This window comes from Zalophus californianus, chromosome X (assembly GCF_009762305.2).
Source record: "Zalophus californianus isolate mZalCal1 chromosome X, mZalCal1.pri.v2, whole genome shotgun sequence".
Lineage (NCBI taxonomy): Eukaryota > Metazoa > Chordata > Mammalia > Carnivora > Otariidae > Zalophus > Zalophus californianus.
Genome location: NC_045612.1, coordinates 15,916,496 through 15,938,971, shown reverse-complemented (window position 1 = coordinate 15,938,971; position 22,476 = coordinate 15,916,496). Strand labels below are relative to the sequence as shown.

Genomic DNA, 22,476 nt, shown 5'->3' with positions numbered 1-22,476 from the left:
TGAGAATGCTGTTAAAAAGAGGAAGTGAGTGGGGGACTAAAGGAAACTTTGTGTTCGTTCATCAAAAAAGAAAAAGACTTTTTTTTTTTTTTTTTTTAAGGAAGCCTTGCCTCTCATGCCTAGGCCCCACGCGCCAAGTCTGGACTACAAGCAGAATTTTCAGCTGTTCCCTGAAATAAGCCCAAGGTATACGACCACAAATTGCCCTCCCGGGGTTGAGATTATGTCTCATATTTCATTAAATTCCCCCCCATTGTCTGGCCTAGTTTTACATGTTTTAGCTACTCAATAAATATTGAATGAGTCAAAATGCAATCAGGTTCCAGGCTTCAAGAATTAAGTTGCTTTTTTTCTTGTTAAGCAGCAAAAGAAATGAGGAACTAGAGAGACTTGATTTCAGAGTGTGAAGGGGAGGCTGTAAAGATAATGTTCTCATCTCATTTTATATGAATCATAACTGTAATAATGCAGCCAGCCAGGGCATGGGCAGCTCTTCAGCAGCTGGTTACAGCCACCTTCCAATCCAGCTGTCTACCTGTAGGGTACAATTCACGGAAACAACTGTTTAATTAAAAAGAGAAAACTGCCTCTGTGTGTGTGTGTGTGTGTGTGTGTGTGTGTGTGTGTGTTTAATCCCGAGAAGCTAGAATTGAAAAGAATTTTTAGTATTGAAAAGCGTTTTTAGGGGTGCCTGGGTGGCTCAGTCGTTAAGAGTCTACCTTCGGCTCAGGTCATGATCCCAGGATCCTGGGATCGAGCCCTGCATCGGGCTCCCTGCTAGGCGGGAAGCCTCCTTCTCCCTCTCCCACTCTCCCTGCTTGTGTTCCCTCTCTTGCTGTGTCTCTCTCTGGCAAGTAAATAAATAAAATCTTAAAAAAAAAAAAGAAAAGCATTTTTAGAATTAGGACAATTCTCACTACCAGAAGTCTGTGTTCACTTACATGGTGTGGTGTGAGAAGTTTCCAAGGACACCCCTTTGTCTCCCTAGCGCCCCCATGCCTTCCTCCTACAGCTCGTGACAGCTACTTAAAATCCCCAGCAGGGAGGTAAGATCTTGTCTCTCGGTGGCCTCTGCTGAAATCATGCATTTGGGAAGAAGAGGGTAGAAGCCACCTGAAATCTTGGCATGGAGCAATTATTATGTGCCAGGCATAATGCTGGCAAACACGCATATGAAAAGATGCTCAACCTCATTAGTCATGAGGGAAATGCAAATTAAAGCCACGGTGAGACACCACTGCATACCGGATCAGGATGGTTAAAATAGAGACAAAGCAAAAACAAAACTGATACTATCAAAATGCTGGCGGGGATGCAGATTATTTGGACCCCTCGAATATTGCTGTTAGAGGAGAGATCTTCAAGGAGAGCAAGATGAAAATGTGTACTAATTTGGTCTCTTGTCTAGAATGGACCTTTTCTTGGCGGCGGCTAAAATAAAGTATTGTTACAAGCAGGTCCTGACCGGGGCATTAGCTAAAAACAGTAGTGGCCATGTATTAGGTAGGGACTAAATCATTCCAGAGTAAAATGAAGAACTCTGGAGAAACAATTTTAACTAAGTTCCTGGTCTCAGCCTGAAGCCTGCTCCAAAGACGGGGAGTTTCATATTCTTTCTATTAGGATTATGTATTTCTGGAAACCTATTTTTTTTAAGATTTTATTTCTAAGTAATCTCTACACCCAACAAGGGGTTCGAACCCACAACCCCGAGATCAAGAGTTTCCTTCCCCACTGACTGAGCCAGCCGGGTGCCCCTGGAAACCTTTTTTTTTTTTTTTTTTTTTTAAAGTAAGCTCTATACCCAACGTGGGGCTTGAATTCACCACCCCTAGATCAAGAGTCGCATGCTCTACCAACTAAGCTAGCCAGGCGCCCCTCTGGAAACCTAATTTCCACCATTGAGAGAATACACATCTCCTTTCAACTTTAAGAAATTGATCACTTCTGTAGATTGCTTTTCGTAGGGAAAAGTTTGTGGAATGGGGGCGGTGGTGGGAGGAAGGGAAAAAGGGACAGAGGGAGAGACCTTGTGATCCGCTGGTGTAACTCTCCTTCTGCAGAGCTTCTGGGCGCCAGGTCCAGTTCAGTGCCCCCTCTAATGATTGCCTCCTGCAGCCTTTTAGCCCTCAGGTTTATATACAGATTTACTGTGTCCCAAATGAGTCCCAGCAACCTGAGCTTCCTAGGATTGGTGACCCTTGGAAACCATTTCCTGATAAGGGGCTGCACGTGGCCCCAGGATTTACTGTACCTATCTCAATCAATACTAATTACTTCCCCGCATTAACGGCTTCTGCTTTCAGCAAGAATAAGGCGCCTCCCCAGTTCTGCCATTTCCCTGACAACTATAAATTGCAGTCAAGGTTACGCTCTTATCTCCCCTGGACTCAAATCACCCTCCTGGCTCGGGAGCTCGGGGCAGCTTTCTAGACAGATGTTGCCATGGTTCTGTTTGCCTGACTACCTGCCAATTTGGTTAATGTAGGTAAATACACTTATGCTCTCTGCCTTTTACCTCTGGAGGGGACCTGTCTGGAGTTAATTGAAATAGAGAACGCCAAATAATCTGAATAAATATACATTGTGTTACACAGGGCAACTAAATCAAGCCGAAGAGTAATCTAAAGTGGTAACTACTGGAGAGAAGCGAGAGTCTGTGTTGTTATTACGTGCCTGAATTGCTCATGTGGAGGTCGTTTTCCTGGACTAGAAAACGACCAACGATTGTGCAGTCAGTGGGATTGCCAGTTGCCTGATTTCATTCCGGTTAGTTTGGCCAAATACCTTCGACCAGAAAACAATCCATCTGACCGTGATCATTTCTAATTGTTCTGACAGAATTGATTGAGGATTTTTTCACCCATGGAAAAGGACTTGTTTTTGTATGGTTTTGATATTTAGGAATTTGGAGCCCTTTTCCTCTATAAATGATTCAAAGTTTCCATTCTTTTTCTTTTTTAAATTTTTAAATTTTTTATTATTTTTAAAAAGATTTTATTTATTTATTTGTCAGAGGGAGAGCACAAGCAGGGGGAGCGGCAGGCAGAGGGAGAGCAGGGAGCCGGATGTGGGGCTCGATCCCAGGGCCCTGGGATCATGACCTGAGCCGAAGGCAGACGCTTAACCATCTGAGCCACCCAGGCGCCCCTCCCTCACTTTCTGTAGGCAGAACGCAACCTCCAAATAGTTGATGTAAACTAAGCTGGCCAGGTGGATTTACAAGAGTTGGGGGGGGATGGGGGAGGAAGCAAATGGCACGCTCAGGGTAGCCTGGACTGGCCTAGACTGGCCTATACTGGGAAGATGGGGGTTGTTAGTATGAGTGGGGCTGGACCTGCACGATTTAGTGCCTCCTGTTACTCCTCGAAGCCTCATGGGCGATGGGCAGGAGGCTGTGCTCAACAGCAAACTGAAGGGAAAAGGTGCAGGAAATCAGAAAGCAGTCAGTGAGCATCATTAGAATGAGCTAGTCATAATCATAATAACTGCCATTTACCAAGTTCCAGGCCCCATGCTCCATACTTTCCCATACATTATCTCATATCTTGCTCATAATGAGCCTGTGAGAGAGATATTATCTCCATTTCGTGCTGTGGAAACTAGGACTCCCGTTGGTACAGAGCTTGGCGGTGTTCCCATGGAAGTCCAGGGCACCCTAACCCTGGTCTCTCTGAGTTCAGAGCCAGAACTCCCTTTTAAACACTGTACTATTAGCCGGAAGAAGAGTCTAGAAACATGCAGAGCCTCCTGTGAGTGGGGGGGGGGAGGGTCCAAAGTAGCTTCCAGGGTGCACTTTGATCGGTTGCTAGAGAGCCCGACTGAAGAGAGAGATTTGTTGCCCACTGGGCAGGGGACCTGTGGGAGCTGGATTTGGCCTGAGCCACTGACTAGGCTGGAAGCGGGGTGGGACCAGGAAGGATGAGACCAGTAACAATTAAAGGGAGCTATCCAGCACCTAGGAGAGCTCCGGGCTGGCTTCTCTTCCGTGGGAGCAAAATTGGACCTGGCAATGCTGTTGGTCCTCCCGTTTGCCCAAAGAGCTCCCCCAGGTCAAGCAATGTGTTCAGCGATGTGACAGGGTGGCATGCAGAAGTGGGAGCTGGGTGTTAAGGAGATAAACTGCTCGTCAGACTTCTAAGTTGTAGCCTAGCTACGTCCCCGAACCCAGACCCTGCCCTGAATTCTCGAGCAGTGGAACAGTAGTGACAGCTGTGAAAACAGGCAGCCTTGCTCAACTTGGCATTGAGTTATAGAGCACATCGTCATTATGGAGGGAATCAGAAACATCTGTCTTTCCTGGCCCTTATTTAACTTATTCTACTTAGGAAGCCTCGCCATGTTCCCACTCGGTAACTACTGTAAATGATGCAAAAGAGGAGTGAGAGACAGAGACAGAAAGAGGGAGAGAGAATTAATTTACCACTGGGTGAAATGAAAATGTACTGAAGTGTAATGGAATTTCATTAACTTCGGAAATGATGATGAATGCTGTCCAAATAATTCTTACTAATGCATAATTCACGGCTGAAAATAGAGCCAAACTCTCCTAAAAAGCACATCCATTTATGCCCCCAAATTAATTTGGTGTGTTATTCAGGATGGTTGACAGGATAAAAGATCTACTATGAAATGTAATCATCTATTAAGATTGGGAATCTATGAGTCTTTCTAGTTTAGTAGATGAGGGGAGCTGATAACAAGTGGCATCTTAAGAGGCAGACACCCACAGTCCTCATTCTCATAATTTGAATCTCCCCAAAGACATAATTTCAGACATAACCACGGAGAAGTTAGGATGAGCTTTGAGATCTCCATAGCAACCACGACCCAGTTCATATATATATCCCAAAAGGAAATTAAAATCCCTTTCAACAGATTCAAATGGGGTCAGGAAAAGGCTCATACCTTTCCTGACTGGCAATGTTTTTTACATTATATGTTTATATAGTATATAAATTATATAGATCATATGTTATATACATTTACATATAATTACGCAGAAAAGGTTTAAAAATTACTTTCCCATTTTGTGTAATACTGTCTTTCCTATTCCACAAACTCTCAGCGACATTTATCACTTAATGTCTCAAGACATAATAATCCCTTCATTAAAACCCACTTATGCTTTTTGTATACTCAAGAGAGAGGTAATGGGGGAGAGACCTTTTCACCTTTAGATCTAACACAGACCCCCACTGTGGTTGGCAGAGAGAGACCATTATTAAGTAGGAGGGTAGCTATTGGCCTAGCTTCCACCAATGGGAAGGCGTAGCTTCAGAGGCCAGTCAACACCTCACAATGGAGGCGTCATGACTCCTCGCCGCCTTCAGCCAATTAGAGAGAACCTTGGTCAGACATATGAATAGTAATGTCAGGATGACTTCTGGAACACTGTGAATTCCTTCCCCAGGGCGAATTGTACTGTGTGGGGGTGGAGGTGTCACGGGGGGACCACTACCTTCTAAGGTCACCCCTATGTGTCTAAATGGCCGAGCCTTATGATTTGAGGTGCTGGGGCGATAAAGAGTACATTGGTTGCTGATACAGGGTAGCTGATTCAGGAGGCAGCCGCCATTGGGCAGCATCCACCAATGGGAAGCCTTAGTTTGTAGGACGATCAACATTTCACAATGGAGGCTCCTCCCCACCATGGGTCCCTCAGCCACTCAGAGAGTACCTAGTTGCTGACATACAAATAATGATATCAGGGATGACTAATGCTACCTTCTCAGGTCTTTCTCCTAAGATGAGGTCTAGCGGGTAGAAGTGAATGTATCATGGGGCCTACTACCTTCCAAGGCCACCCCTATTCCTCTTAATGGCTTGACCCTATGATTTGGAATGCGCGGGTGGTAAATGAGCATATTGGCTGCTGATACTGAGGATGTGATTAAGTAGGAGGCAGTCATTGGCCAGCTTCCACCAATGGGAGACCTCAGAGGGGCCATGGGTGCCTCACAATGGAGGCATCATGACTCCTCCCCTCTCCCCCCCTCAGCCACTCAGAGAGCACCTTGTGCTGACATATGAGTAGTGATGTCACCAATGACTTAAGCTACCTTCTATTCATTCTCCTAGAGTTGGGTTTAGTGTGAAGATGGAATTGTTATGGGGGGGGGGGACATTCACTTCTAGGGCCATCCCTATTTACCCTAATGACCCTTCGCTGTGATATGGGTACTGAGGTGGGAATCAAGTGCATTGGCTGCTGATACTGAGGATGCGATTAAGTAGGAGGCAGCCATTGGGCCAGCTTCCACCAATGGGAGACCTTAGTTTGAGAGACTGACAACACCTCACAATAGAGGCATCATCTGCCCCTACATGGGTCCTTTAGCCAACCAGAGAGCACCTTGTATTGACATGTGAATAGTGATGTCAGGGACGTCAGGGACGACTTCTGCTACCCTCTCAAGTCCTTTTCCTAGGACGAGATCTGGCACGTAGAAGTGGATGCGTCATGGGGGACTACTACCTTCCAAGGCCACCCCTATTGCTCCTAATGACCTACCATAAGGAGTGCTGCAATTAAAATCGAGCCCATTGGCTGCTGACATAGAGGTCTTGGTTAAGCAGGATGCAGCTATTGGGCCAGCTTCCACCAATCGGAGACCTTACTTTGCAAGGCCATTAATGGAGGCATCACGACTGCCCCCCCCCCCCCGCCCATGTGAATAGTGAAGTCGGGAGGACCAATGCTACCCTCTATTCCTACCCCTAGAGCAGGATTCAGTGCATGAGGTGGAAATGTAGTGGCAGAGGAACACTGCCTTCTAGGGTCATCCCTATTCCCCTTAACAGTCTTACCCTATGATATGGGTGCTGAGGTGGGAGTCAAGCACATTGGCTGCTGATACTGAGGATGTGATTAAGTAGGGGGCAGCCATTGAGCCAGCTTCCACCAGTGGGAGTCCTTAGTTTGTTAGGTCATCAACGCCTCACAATGGAGGCATCATGGTTCCTCCCCTTCCCTCTCCCACCGTCCTCCATGGGTCCCACAGCTCTTCTGACAAAATCTGGTGCTGACGTATGAATAGTGATGTCAAGGATGATTAATGCTGCACTGTATTCCTTCCCCTAGAGCAGGATTCAGTGTGTGAGGTGGAAATGTTAAAGTTGGGGCGGGAAGCACTAGCTTCTAGGGCCATCTCTATTCCTTTTAACAGTCCTACCCTATGATATGGGTGCTTTAGTGGCAATCAAGCCCACTGGTTGCTGTTACAGAGTATGTGATTATGTAGGAGGCAGCCATTGGCCAGCTTCCACCAATGGGAGTCCTTAGTTTGTTAGATCATCAACACTTCACAATGGAGGCATCATGGCTCCTTCCTCCTCTGGGTCCCTCAGCCCCTCTAGAGAGCACCTTGTGCTCACATATGAATAATAATGTCAGGAAATGTATCTCTCCCTCCGAACAGCTTCCCTTGTGGGCAAAAGTGCAAATAAAGAGAGCCACTATCAACTAAGAGATCCCTGAAGTCTTTCCCGCCCTGGTATCTCCACCCAGTATCCCTGCTGCTTTTCTGTGATGTCATAGACTCCTTACATGACAGTAACCAGGTAACCCTTGTTGAAGATATTTGTCTCTGCCTGTTCCCATACCTAGGGATTTACGTGGAGACAACTCATTTACCTTATAAGTCCCACATATTTTCTAAGGTGTATCTCAGTTTTTCACACCTCAGAGCCGTTGGAAACTGCTGTGCCTTTGCCAAGGAGCCCAGTCCTGCTCCTTAGCAGGCTTTCAGGACCCCATGTGGCTTGCTTGGTCCCCTCCACCACCCCCGCCCCTTCCCAAGGCTCCTCCCACCGTCTCTGCTCTAGGCGCACAGGTATCAGGGCTCGCCCCTGGCCTGAAATGCCTGTTACTTCATCTTCACCCATATGAGTGCTACTTACCCTTCCAAGTCCAGGTTCACCTCTCCTTCGAAGCCCTCTCCCCTCTGATTGAAATGCTCCCTTTTGCTGTGAGTTTGAGCTGACCCTCGGTGTCAGAACTGGATCTTTAACTAGCTTAGCTGCTTAGTACCTTTATCCCTCGGCCCTCTATCTCTTTCTTTCTTTAAAATTTGTTTAGATTGCTATACTGGAAAAAAAGAAAAAGATTGCTATACCAAATGAGTCCTACTTGCTCCATGTACCCCACCTGCCGCACCCCTCATTACCTTGTTCTTCTGATGGGACTGCTCACCTGGTAGGTGGGTAGATGCTGGTCGTTCTCTGGATCCGAGCCTTCCCTCCACAAAGGTGGGTTCCAGACGTCTTCATCTAGGCTCTCTCCAGTGTCTGAGCTATCCCGGGGAGTCAGCCTGTATTTATACCCAGGCCCCACCCAGACTGCTCTATTGTGTGCTAATCACCCCACTAGGACCCGGCCTGCACTATGACATAGGCGGACCAGGACTAGGTTGTAGATGGATATATTTCAATGGCCGAATACTTTTCAAGGTAGAGGGAACATAGTTATGTATAAGCGCAAAGACTGATACAATAACCTTCCCACAAACTTGTTCAGAATTCTGGATTCACAATCCTACCTGTTCCTCTGTTCATAAAGAGTGTAAACAGGCATCGGGGCTGCTGCCTTACAAGCTCCTGACACTCATCAGAGGCCTATTGCTTATTTCAGTCTTTCATCAGCCCCAGTAGCCAAGCCACATCCCCCTCGCTTCAGAGCTATACCAGCAGTAGCTAAATGTGAAACCTCAGCTAGGTCAGTTCTAGTTAAACCTAATGGCTCTTCATGCTTTTGTACTAAAAAAGCCCTCTTGTAGGGGCGCCTGGGTGGCTTGGTCGCTAAGTGTCTGCCTTCGGCTCAGGTCATGATCCCGGGGTCCTGGGGTCGAGCCCCGCGTTGGGCTCCCCGCTCTGCGGGAAGCCTGCTTCTCCCTCTCCCACTCTCCCTGCTTGTGTTCCCTCTCTCGCTGTGTCTCTCTCTGTCAAATAGATAAAATCTTTAAAAAAAATAAAAAAGCCCTCTTGTATTAAATTAAAAAAACGATGGTCACTTGGGGGCGCCTGGGTGGCTCAGGTGGTTAAGGGACTGACTCTTTTTTTTTTTTTAAAGATTTTATTTATTTGAGAGAGAATGAGAGATAGCACGAGAGGGAAGAGGGTCAGAGGGAGAAGCAGACTCCCCGCTGAGCAGGGAGCCCAATGTGGGACTCGATCCCGGGACTCCAGGATCATGACCTGAGCCGAAGGCAGTCGCTTAACCAACTGAGCCACCCAGGCGCCCGGGGACTGACTCTTGATTTCTGCTCAGGTCATGATCTCAGGATCTTGAGATCAAGCCCTGCATCAGGCTCTGCGCTGGGTGTGGGGCCTGCTTAAGATTCTCTCTTCCCTTCTCCCTCTACCCCTCCACCCCTGCTTGTGCATGCTCTGTCTCTCTCTCTCAAAAACAAAAAATCAAAAACAATGCTCACTACTTTTCAGCTTGTTACCTACCTCCCATAAGGTGTTGTTTTCTCCTTCGGACACCACTGTCCCATTGCTGCAACACTATTAACCCAGCCTCCTTCCTTTGCCTGAAAAAGGAAATCCCGAAACTGCTTGTCTGTGTTAAAAACAAAAACAAAAACAAAACAACAACAAGCAACTACCCATACAGTGCACAGACCTTCGAGAGACTCCCGATTTCACTGTGCTTGTTAATTGTTCATACATGAAAAGCAAAAACCCAAAATTGACAAACAGGGTGTGCTATCACAGACTTAAATTTACTCTTAAAATATAAACTTACCACAGAAATTAGATAAGTTCTGATGACTTAATTGGTGGTCTTTGCCTAGATTGACCAAATGCCAAGAGATGAAGGAATATTTATATTGATAGCACATGGTTTTAGGTTAATCTGACTTCAAAATGCTTTGAAACAAAGAGGTTTGCTGACCTTGACAGAAACACCTGTAAAAATGGACCAAGTCAAGAACTTTTAGATGCTGTTAATGTAAGGAAATAGCTATAATAAAAAGGAAGTGCAATTCAAAGTGCAAGGACCCAGAATCTTCTAAGAAAATCTTAGCTGGCCACTATGCTAGACAAGTAGATTTGGCCCAGATAATTGCTCCTGTGATCACTCAGAAAGGAGAAGACTTTGGAGGAATTAATAGATTCTTCTGAGATTGTTGTTAACCGTCAGAGACAGATTGTCATTAACTGTTGTTAACTGCCAGAAAGAAGCCTTTAATTTGGAAAAAAGATACCTGGGAAATACTTGAAAGCTCATTGCATAAAGAGAATATTTGGCACTTGTCAGTGTGGCTACTTGGTAGTGCCAAATCCTTTCAAATTGATTTTAGCAAGAATTCTTCATGATATTATCCACAACAGTGGAGATAAATTGGCCATGATATTACATTACTATCGGTGGGGTAATTTTAGAGGTATTGTCAAAATGTTTCCAAAACATGCCCTACCAGCTAACAACCCAATCCTGGTTAAATTGTAAAGTGGGACATGGACAGGAACCAAATCCTGGAGGGCCCTTTGAACACCTCCAAATAGACTTTATACAAATGTCTCCTCAATAGGCTGGAAATAAGTCTGGTTATTATTTGTTTTCATGGTGGGTTAAAGCTTTTCCTGTCACACGGTATAGCCCTGTATTCGTGTGCTAGGGCTGTGTACTAAAGTACCACACACTGGGTAGCTTACATAACAGACATTGGTTGTCTCACTGTTCTGAAGGCAAGAAGTCCGAAATCAAGATGAAGGCAGGGTTGGTTTCTTCTTTTTTATTGATTGGCTGATTGATAGAAGTCAGCTCTATGCCCATTGTTGGGCTTGAACTCACGTTGTTTCTCCTGAGGCTGTGAGGGAAGGGTCCATTCCAGGCCTCTCTCCTTGACTTGCAGCTGGCTGCCTTTCCCTATGTTTTCTCACATCAATTTCCCTGTTTCTGTGTCTAAGTCTCTCCTTTCTGTAAGGACAGTAGTCATAGCGGATTAGGGCCCACCCTGATGACCTCATTTCAACTTAGCTAATTATATCTGCAAAGGCCCTGTCTCCAAATAAGATCACATTCTGAGGTCCTGGGGGCTAGGACTTCAACATATGAATTTTGGGGGCGCACAATTCAATACATAACAAGCCCTAAATCTGGCAAAATAAAGTGCTGATTTCATTTTTTCCCAATCTGGGGCATTCCAACTTTTCTCTCCGGTGACAGGGAAACTCACTTCCCAGCACTGTTAGTAAGGAGCTCTGTGAATGTCTCGCTTTTACCCGGAAACTCAACTGTCCTTATCGTCCAGAGTCCTCATAAAAAGTAAAGAGAATTAATGGAACTCCAATGTAAAACTAGCAAAGCTCTCAGAAACCTTAACACTTTCACGGCTTAAGGTATTACCTTTAGCTTTAATGTCTGTAAGGTCAACACCCTCTGGGACCCACAAATTACCTCATGAATTAATAAGGATTAATGAAATAATAAGCCCTATATGTTTGGGAATTTCACCCCCTCCCCAGCCCTGGAGTCTACCCTATTACAGGCAGATATGATTAGTTCATGCGAGACATTCATACAATACCTCTGGCTTTATCACCGACAGGTGCAAGCCACATTTCCAAATATCTACCCAAACAGCCTCTGCATGCTCTACAAGCTGGATATTTTGTCTTCTGGAAAAGACTGGAGAAAAACTGCTCTTGAGACTTCACAGAAAGGACCTTATCGGGTCCTGTTAGCAGCTGTCATAGCAGTGGAGATCCAAGGTATTGATCCTTGGGTTCATGGTTTCCAACTCAAAAGACGTATGTCACTTCATCCTGATTACCAAGCATCCATTCTACTCCAAAGACCTTCAGCTTTGGATGCCTGGGAATCCTCCAGAAGCTGCTGACTTCAGAGGTGGATAGCTTCTGCCCAAGATGACAGAACAAGATGAATTTTCTGATTCTCCAACACTCTTTTTGTTCTTTTACTCTCCCACTAACCTTGCTTACTATGCCACTTCGATGCCCTCTAGAACGCTCATGTGACATCCCTTGTCTCCATCTGATTATTTTTGCCTCCTTATGTCTCTTAAGAAAAAACCCAAACTCTCTTATGTGTTTTTTTTCTGTAACCACTGCCCTGAATTTAACTGACTGCTGGATCTGTTACCCGCTGCCTATCCCTGCGGACAAAAATGTAACAGCTATTCCTTTAAACACCTCAGGAGGTAGGCTCCCTTTTACAGGTTCCTTCTGGCACTTGTTTCCCTCACAGTGTTAACCCTGACCTTTGGTCTTATAAAAATTGGACCTTAACCTCACATCAACAAAATGCTTCTGTGAAGTCCTTAGGATCTTATCAGCAAATCCTAGTCAATCAGGAGTAGGCACTGATATTGGGGATCTTCCGGATGGAAAGGTCTGTTCTTTTTTTGTTTTGTTTTGTTTTGTTTTAAGATTTTATGTATTTATTTGACAGGGCAAGATACAGCGAGAGAAGGTACACAAGCAGGGGGAGGGGGAGAGGGAGAAGCAGGCTTCCCGCCAAGCAGGGAGCCCGATGCGGGGCTTGATCCCAGGACCCCGGGATCATGACCTGAGCCGAAGGCAGACGAAGGCAGACGCTTAATGACTGAGCCACCCAAGCATCCCTGGAAAGGTCTGTTCTTTTCAACCTACTTTGCAAGAACTGTTTAACTCCACTAAAGGGTTTTGTCCATCTCGAGAGACACAAATTGGCTTACTCCCATTGTAGTAAATAATAGTTATATATATTTTTTTACATTTTATATATTTATTTGACAAAGAGAGAGCACAAGCAGGGGGAGCAGCAGAGGGAGAGGGAGAAGCGGGCTCCTGGCTAAGCAGGGAGCCCGATGCGGGACTCAATCCCAGGACCCTGGGATCACGACCTGAGCTGAAGGCACGTGCTTAACCGACTGAGCCACCCAGGCGCCCCAGTAGTTATATTTCTAATACAACCTGTGCTCCACTAGAGTGCCACTTTTGTACGGATATCATTCCTATACCTTGGGAAGGACACCCAGAAGCCTCACACATGAGGCAAACACAGGTTATTCAGGAGAACTTGTAAGAGGGATAGCTGATTCCCTCTTTATGCCTACACTCTGAGCTGCAGTTCCATAAGGGGGGGTAGTACAACTAGATAGGTGGGCCCAAACTTGTCTCTGCCATTAACAGAAATCATAAACGACACACTTCTGCTCTGGAAGCCCAACAGACTCTTCTGAATTCATTAGCTGGTGTTGTCACAGATGATCACCTAGCCTTTGATTTCCTCTTAGCCAGCCAAGGGAGAGTTCGTACTATAGCAAATATCACTTGTTACATTTATGTAAACAATACAGGGCAAACAGAAGAGTTTGTGGCAAAGCTAAAGGAAAAAAGCCACCTTCTAGTCTAACACAGACTTGATTGGATTCTGGGACATGTTTTCATTAGCTGGGTTTCATAATCTAGGCCCCTGACTTCAAGACCTATTACTGATATTTCCTTTGGATAATTGCTTATGTTACATTGGCTGATGCAAACACCCCAGTCTTTTTATATCGACTTCTTACTGTGCGGTCATTTTCATCTCAGAGAATGCAACAGTTCATCCCGCAGCAAGCAGGAGAGACTAACCCCAGCCCAACTACAGACTGAGTTTTCTAGATCTAGATAGCCACCCTGATCAGCAGTAGGGAAATCTGGGTATCATGGAGTAATGTCCTGTAGCTGGACTTCATCTGTCTTTGGCCAAGAGAGAAAGAAAAGCAGCCCCTGTCATCCAGGCCGTGGTCTGATGCTCACAGCGAGGCCTGAGTGTTGGTACAAGCTGGCTCGGTACTCACAGCTAGACTACGTTATTCTCCCGTTAGACATAAACAATCTTAGAGAACACCAGTGTCAGCCAAGGTTACTCTAAGACCACGATAGAGTAAGATCAAACAAGGCTGCTTCACAATTTTGTCTAAGTGTAGACAAAAACAGGATCAGCCTGTAGCCCATAAAATGCCAAATATCTCCCCCTCCTGGCTAATGTGAGTGACTGCTGCCTCTCTAGGAATTAAGGTAAAGGAGCCCCTCTTGATCCTCAGTTCTGCTTTCTACAGTTTGTTACCCATGGTCAACCACAGTCGAGAAGAAGCAGCTGATCCTCCTGATGAATCATGAGAAGGTCCCCAGTGGCCTGACGCTGCGTCACAGCGCCTACGTCATTCACCTCATGGCGTCTCATCGCTACGTATTTTTTATTTTAAGATTTTATTTATTTATTTGACAGAGAGAGCCACAGCGAGAGAGGGAACACAAGCAGGGGGAGGGGGAGAGGGAGAAGCAGGCTTTCCGCGGAGCAGGGAGCCCGATGCGGGGCTCGATCCCAGGACCCTGGGATCATGACCTGAGCTGAAGGCAGACGCTTAACCATTGAGCCACCCAGGCGCCCCTCATCACTACGCATTTAATCATCTCACGTCGTCACAAGAAGGAGGGTGAGTACAGGACAATAAGATATTTTGAGAGAGAGAGAGAGACCACATTCACAGACCTTTTATTACAGTATACTGTCATCATTGTTCTATTTTATTATTAGTTATGTTGTTCATCTCTTCCCATGCCCAATATATAAATTAAACATTATCATAGATAAATATATCTATAGAAACAAACATAGTCTATGTAGGGTTCAGTACTATCCATGGTTTCAGGCATCCATTAGAGGTCTTGGAAGGGATCCCCTGTGGGTCAGAGGGGACAACTATAGCTTTATCCTCACTGTAGTGGGTTCTCTCTGTAGATTAGACTTTACTGAGATACTCAGTCATGGAATTGTCCCCACTTTCTGACAGCACCTAATCTAAAGCAAAACCCTACCTCCTTATACCATCCCCAAATTACCCAACCAAAGCCCAAATCCTGTCAGAAATCTTTCCTCTGTCTTGCTGAGATGCCTCACGGTTCCTCCACAACGTGTACTCTCCCTTGTTGCAACAAGTGATAAACTCAACTTGTTCAAATACAGATGTGTTCCTAGTGGCCTTTGACTGGAGGGTGCTGAACACTGGAGAACTTTGATGGGACCTAAGAGCTGCTAATGAGACTCATCTCCAAAAACACTGAAGGAAACGTTTCAGGAAGCTAGACCTTTACAGGAGGGTGATCTTAAGGTATCTTACACAGTTTTCCAGCTGACATAAAGGGTGTGACCGACTTGGATGTTCACAGCTCACTGTCAGATAACAAGAAAAAGAAGAAAAAAGAAGATCTGGAGGGCACAGGGGCACCTGGCTGGCTGAGTCATGAAGCTCATGAGCCTGGGGTCATGTGTTCAAGCCCCATGTTGGGTGTAGAGGTTACATTAAAAAATTTTATGGAAGATTTGGAGGCCACTAAGGGAAAGGGTTTGTCCTTATAGAAGCCTCAAAACTCAATTGATTTGAGTCTCCTAGTTAACTAAGCCTGTCTCCCTCTTCCCTGTGCCCCAGGTTCCTTTGAGTTCTGGCCTACCCATGTCCCCAGGGCAGTCTGAGCAGGCCTCTGCTCTCCTGGGAATCCTACCACTGTTAAGCCTTAAGGATGCCAGCCTTGGGGCTTCACTTATATCAACAGGGCCAATCATTATCCTTGATACATTAGGACAAAAAGAACCTGAAAACGTGATTTTATCTCTCCTAGGAGTCCAGAAACGTGGCACCAAAGGAGAGGAACTCTTGTCCCACAATGGCTTGAATGATAATTTCTACCTGGGATGGGATGCAGGGGGAAGGAATGGCTCAGGGAAGACTTCACAGCAGAAAAGAAAATAACTGTGTCAAGTCTTGAAGGATGAGTAGAAAATCTTCAGGCAGCCAAGGCGTGGGGGAGGACAGGCTGTGAAAAGAATATTCTAGACCAAGGGAACAACATTTGCAAAAGCACAGAAGAATGAAAGAGAATGGGACATTTGGGGAATTCTAAATGGTTCACTATAAGCAAAGCATCAGATTTGAGAAAGGGGAGCAGTAAGGGATGGAGAGGAAGAAGTCCATAAGGCCCAGGCTGTGGAAGGGCTTTCTCTGCAATGCCATGCTTTTTTTTTTTTTTTTTTTTTTTTAATTTTAGTTCCACTATGGTTGGCAGAATTCAAAGGAGCCAAAGTCTCTATGTCAAAATCCCAATCCCCACTGTGACAATATTTGGAGGCCTTTGGGAGGTCATTAGGGTGAAGCTCTTCTGAATAGGATTAGACCCCCCAGGAGCTCCCTCATTCCTTCTGCCATGTATGGGCACAGCAAGAAATGGCCATCTACGAGCCATAAGGTGGGCCCTCACCAGACATTGAATTGGCCAGTGTCTTGATCTTGCACACCCAGTCTCTAGAACTGTGAGAAATAAATGTCTGTTGTTTATAAGTTACCCTGTCTTCGGTGTTTTGTTACAGGAGCCCCAAAAGACTAAGACAAGGAGGAACAGGATATTGACGCAGACCCTAAGTATTTTCCCGTAGATCACTTCTGAATTACAAGTGGAAAAATTATAACTTTTCAGTGGAGGAATCTGGTGAATGTCACCTTAACCAACTGATCAAAGTTAGCATCTTCAATCATGGGACAGAGTGACATCATGTGTGTCCTAACGTGATGCCCTGAGGACACAACATCACTTCTGTGCTCTTCCTGCCAGAAATACATAACCGGAACTAGGAGGAAAGATTAGACAAACCCAAATTAAGGGATGTTTTGTAAAATGGCTGGCCTGTACACTTCAAAAATGTTGACATCATGAAAGTCAAGGTAAGTCGAAGAATATTTCCAGATTAAAGGAGACTAAAACATAATGACAGCTAAAAGCAGCTGGTCATCCTTGATTGCTCCTGGATCAGAGGGGAAGACTGCAATAGACGATATTAGTGAGACAGTAGATAAATGTTAATATGGACCATAGAGGAGATGAGATTACATCAAGGTAAATTGCCCAATTTTGATAATTATACTATGGTTATGTAAGAAGCACTTTTTGTTCTTAGGAAAATGCCAACCGAGGTGTTTGGGGTAAAGGGGCACCACAGCTCCAATTTACTCTTAAGTGTTTCTTTTTTTAAAAAAAGATTTTTATTTTCAAGTCATCTCCACCCCCAATGTGGGGCTCAAACTCACAACCTCGAGATCAAGTATCCCATGCTCCACCGCTTAAGTGTTTCAGAAAATAAATGTAAAGAGAGATGATCAGGCAAATGTGGCAAAATGTTAACAATTGCAATTTTCTTACAGCTTTCTTCTGCAAGTTTGATGTCATTTCCAAGTCATAAGTTTTGAAAAACTCTGCAAGGGTGGCTCTCCCTTTCTCCAGAGTAAAGCCAAAATTCTGAAAATGGCCCACCAGAGCCTATGTGTGCATGATTTGGCTCTCCAGTATGTCTCTCCTCTCACTGTGGTCCCCTTACTTTGTTCTTTGCCTGGCACACTGACCTCAGCCTGTTTCTAGAACATCTGAACATAAATTTTATGAGGAGAGTTATCTGTTTTGTTTACTGCCGAATCCCCAGCATCTTAGACTCATCAAATGTTCTTGACTAAATGAATACTTGTTGAGGTTGAAAAATAAATTTATTATGTACCATGCAGTATTCTAAGTGCTTTACATGTATTGTCTCATTTATACCGTAGAAAACACTAGACGTGCCTGGGTGCCTGGGTGGCTCAGTTGGTTAAGTGACTGCCTTCGGCTCAGGTCATGATCCTGGAGTCCCGGGATCGAGTCCCGCATCGGGCTCCCTGCTCAGCAGGGAGTCTGCTTCTCCCTCTGACCCTCCCCCCTCTCATGTGCTCTCTCTCTCTTTCTCTCTCTCTCATTCTCTCTCTTTCAAATAAATAAATAAATAAATCTTTAAAAAAAAACACTAGACATGGATACTATCATCATCATCATCATCATTATCCCCATTTTGCAGATGAAGAAGCTGAGGCAGTGAGATAAGAGAGAACCCAAGCAGTCTGGCTTCAGAGTCTTTTTTACTAACTATGCTGCCGTGCTGCCTCTCTTGTGGTACAGTCCCTCCCTTTTATGTCGTGTTTAAAAGCGTGCACATTTAGGTGATGTCTAAAAATGTGTTGTTAAAGGCTGCCCACAGAGGTAGCAAATGTATGAAGTTATGATGGAAATGACAACTAGCAGGAAGTCGGTTGGATGGGAGTGTTTAAGGCGGCAGGCAGACCTAATCAAAATTTCCCTTGAAAATCACTTAGCAAGTCCCCAGCACAGATGATTTTTCCCCCTAGCATTGGACCCTTTCATTATTTCTATGGTTGAGACCCAAACTCAATGGCTGATTTGCGGTTGGGGGCCATGTTGCACGGAAATCGCCCGACTCTCGGTTGGCCTGGTGGGATGCTCACACCAGGAAGGGAAGAGGGAATGATGATAGCATGGACCTTCACCAGATTAAAGGTCTCTTCTAGTGTCAGAAACAGGGACAGAGTCTCAATAAGCTCAGCTATCTCTCTCTGTGGGAGGACAAGCAAATCAGCAGAGCCCCATGAGCTCTCTAGACCTTCGAGTTTCCGGGATGGCTCATCACATCCCGTGACAACCTTTTCTGGTGTTTATCAACTCCTATCGGCAGTAACGACTTACTTATGTTTAACTCATATCTCCCACTACAATTTCAGCCCATTTCCTATTACTCTGTAGATACAAAGAACAGATGGTCAACTTTCTCCTTCTAACCTTCCAGAAAATGGAAGATACCCATTGAAACCCTCCCTCCTCAGGTGGCATTTTTTTCCCTGACCAAAGACTTCCAGCCTCTTCATTTTTCTGCATGTTTCATTTTTCAGTCAGTTATTTCATTTGCACTACTTCGGATTTTTTTTTTTAATGAACTCTACTCCCAATGTGGGGCTTGAACCCATGACCCCTGACTGAGCCAGCCGGGTGCCCCACACTACATTGGATTTTTTTTTTTAAGTAACATATGCAAATGATGAAATTTTTTTTAAAAGTAACATCTGCAAATGATGAAACTTCTAGCTGAACAAAAACATATGCAGAGAAAATTAAGTTTCCCTCCCAACCAAACCCCTCTCAGTCTCCTTTTCTAGAATCAGCTCTTCTCATCGGGGTCTCCTCCCACAGAATTTTCTTAACATATCCAAGTACATATGAATATAGTCTCCTCTAAATTCTTTTTCAATTCAACAAATATGCATGAAGCATCTACTATGTGCCAGGCACTGTGCCAACTTCTGGGGCAGGGCACGAGGAGAAAAGAGATGTGCTTCCCTGTCCTCAGCAAGTGCATGCTTTAGTCATGTATTCAGTGAGCACTCTCTGTGCTGGGCAGTGTGTGTGAGCCACTGAATGACATGGAACTCTGTCCTTCCAGAGCTCATAGTGTTATGGCGGTGGGGGAAGAAGACCGGTGAGCGGACCTGGTGTGAAATAGAAGCCAATGCCAAGGAAACGTGAAGATGATCCTTGGCCATTGCCCCACACCCCCTTGTAAGCTGTGTGGGCCACGTAGGGAGCAGGTCACAAAAGCTCAGCCTTGCACACAGTGGGAGGAGAAAACAGTGGTGTTCTAGGCAGGAGCAGTGTCCCAGGGACCCCGGCCAGGCCCTGGGCTCAGCCCTTTACACCCACTGTCTCCCGTAATCTTCAGAGGGATATGAGGTGAGTGCCATTAGCCACAGTTTACAAATGAGGACCCTGGGGGCTCCCGAGAGGTTAAGGAACCGGCCCTGTATCACACAACCGAGAATCAAACTTTAGTCTACCTTTCTGGAAAGGCTGGGCTCTCAACCACCACACCAGTCACAGTTTCTGGGCTTGGAGATGAATAATGGATAATTCTGCCACACTCCCTCCTTCCCCTTTCCCCCTGTGGAGAGCCACTGGCCTACAGATAACAGGTTGACTCAGTTCGTTATTAGACTGAATTTGTCCATTTAAGATGTGAGATGGAGGGGAAAATGCGTGGGCCTGGGAACCAGGAGTCCTCAGTCCTAACTCCTGTTCTCATAATCTCTGTGACCTTGAGCAACTCACTGTACCCTCTGAACATAGAGTCCTGACCTTGGAAACACAGAGGCTGGCGGGGATCATCCCTGGATGCTCAATGGGATTTGATGCTATTTCCATCATTCCAAAGGGTTATAATGACACCTTCTGGGGCAAAAACTACATCCCCCTCTTGCAAATGACACAAAACCAGTTCTGTAAATCGATTTTCAAAGCAACTTGAAGAATGGATCTGCAGTGGGGATACAGAGGTGGCTCCATCTCACTTGATGGCATGAGACATGATCATGCTGACACTTCCTTGGCCCCTGATTTTTGCTCATAGTTCTGAACACTCTGCCCCATCCCCGTGTCCTCAATAAAGTGAAATGAGCCTTAGTTAAGTGTGCAAGTACTGGTTTAATATACCCAATTTAATTAAAGTGATAATCAACTAGCAACTGCAGATAATCCTTAGTGAACACCGGCAAAGAGCCCTCAAATTAATGGGTTATTGCAGGTATGTAATAACCGGAGAACTTTGCTCAGGCTGATTTCCTGCTCGGGAGAGCAGCCCCATGACGTACCATAAGCCACAGAAAGAGAATCTGCCCTGGTCAATAAGCCCCATAAAGCTAAGAGCAGAGAGGCTGGGTTGATCCAGGGAAAAAAAACCAAAAAACAAAAAAACCAGTGACTGAGGCATAGCCAGTGGATGAGGAGCCTTCCTGCGTTTTGCTCGTTCCATTTCACATCAAGCATAGGCATTTGGAGACCAGATCCGGTCGTTCGTAGAGCAAATTCCTCTGGACCCCATAGGGACACGGGGTGGGAAGTTACAGGAATCCAGCTCTCAGGTAAGTGTCTTTCTTCCTTTCTTCTATGCTCCCTTCTTTCTGCCCTACGTCCCTCTTTCCTTCCTTCTCTCCCTTCTTTCTTCTTGCCTTTACATTTTTTTAAACGACGAAAGAAACACATATTCCTCACAAAAGAACCAAGTTGCATATGATTGTATGAGGCATAAAACAAAAGTCCTTACTCTCTACCCTTTCTTTCTCTCCTTCTCTTCTTTTCCTCCTTCTCTTCTTTCTTCCATTTTGTAAAAATTATAAAAGTAATGCATACGCAGTACAAAATACTCAAACGGTACAGAACGGTATTGGCTGTAGAGGAAACCTATTTAGTATGCGTTCTTCCGTCCTGTCTTGTCCACTTCCTCTCTCCCCTCCCTCCCTTCCTGTCTCCTTTCCTTCAATTTTAAAAATTGCGTAGGTAACGGATGATAATCACAAAAAGAACCAGGCAGTACAGAATTGTCGGTATACAAAGGAGAGTCCTCGGTGCCCATCCCCCACCTTCTCATACCTGATGGACATACAGACTTACCTGATTCCTTTTAATGGCTGCATAGTATTCTGTAGTGTGTCCCGTGAGTTATTTATTGGGTGCCGGGTAAGTTTCTGAAACATACGTTGGAATTGTTATAGAAGTTTAGAGGAAATGCAAGAAAGATATAAATTGGATTGTTTGCTACTGAAAATTCCATTTTATAGATAGCAATCATATCCATTTCTATAGCACTTTAGACTTTGAAAATTGCCTTTAAAATATCACCTCATTTGATCCTCTTCCATAGCAGCTCTGGGAAATAGGCAGATTATTATCTCCATTTTTACAGATAAGGAAACTGAGGCCCAGGGAAATGAAAGAACAGAAATATGATCTCACAGCTGGTTATGGATTCTCAGTCTGGCCCTCCTACAGCACTGTAAATTTAAGCTGAATTTCATCTTACAACTCATAAAAGATTTAGACATCACCTACTTCTAAGCTTGTAGTTTAGAAAATCCGTCCAAGTCATACAAATTCCATTATTATTCTAATGAGAATGGCAGTAGACTGCTTGGTAAATATGAAGAGCGGTATTAATGGCTGGCGCTCGGAGCGAGCCCAAGATTCATTTGGTTTCCTAATTGGCTCCTGTTACATTCAATGTAAAGCGAGTCTATTCACTCCAAATCCCACTTAGAAGTGGTAAGAAATACAATATGTTGCATTTTCCTATAGGAAAAGAAATGTTTAAATCAGTAGTAAATCATTCAGAAGTGCATTTTATTTAAAATCAGAAAAGGCCCATCAGCACCCTACGTCCAAGCTTCTGTAATACGGTTCTGTAAGATTCATAGTTTTAACACCGTTTTGGCTGGAGAAAAAGGGATCTCCAGTGTATTTCCCAAATAAGCAGCTTTAATTACACTTTAAAAAATTACTTATTTATATTTTTAGAGAGAGTGAGTGGAGGGAGGGGCAGAGGGAAAGAATCTCAAACAGACTCCCTCGAGATGCGGGGCTCGATCTCACAACCCTGAGATCATAACCTGAGCCGAAACCAAGAGTCGGATGCTTAAGTGACTGAGCCACCCAGGAGCCCCTAATTACACTTTTTATTTTATTTTGTTTTATTTATCTATTTATTTATGTATTTTTAAAGACTTTATTTATTTATTTGAGAGAGAGAGAGAACGAGGGGGGTGAAGGGCAGAGGGAGAAGCAGGC

The 22,476-nt window shown here is 44.9% G+C and overlaps 1 protein-coding gene across 1 annotated transcript in view; it reads left to right on the top strand.

Moving 5' to 3' along the window:
• Positions 1–22,476, top strand: part of ADGRG4 (adhesion G protein-coupled receptor G4) — a 126,471-nt gene that overhangs the window by 8,754 nt on the left and 95,241 nt on the right. The window contains 2 exon segments of the mRNA XM_035725739.1: positions 11,559–11,721; positions 14,082–14,188. Coding sequence (XP_035581632.1) covers positions 11,559–11,721; positions 14,082–14,188 — 270 coding nt within the window.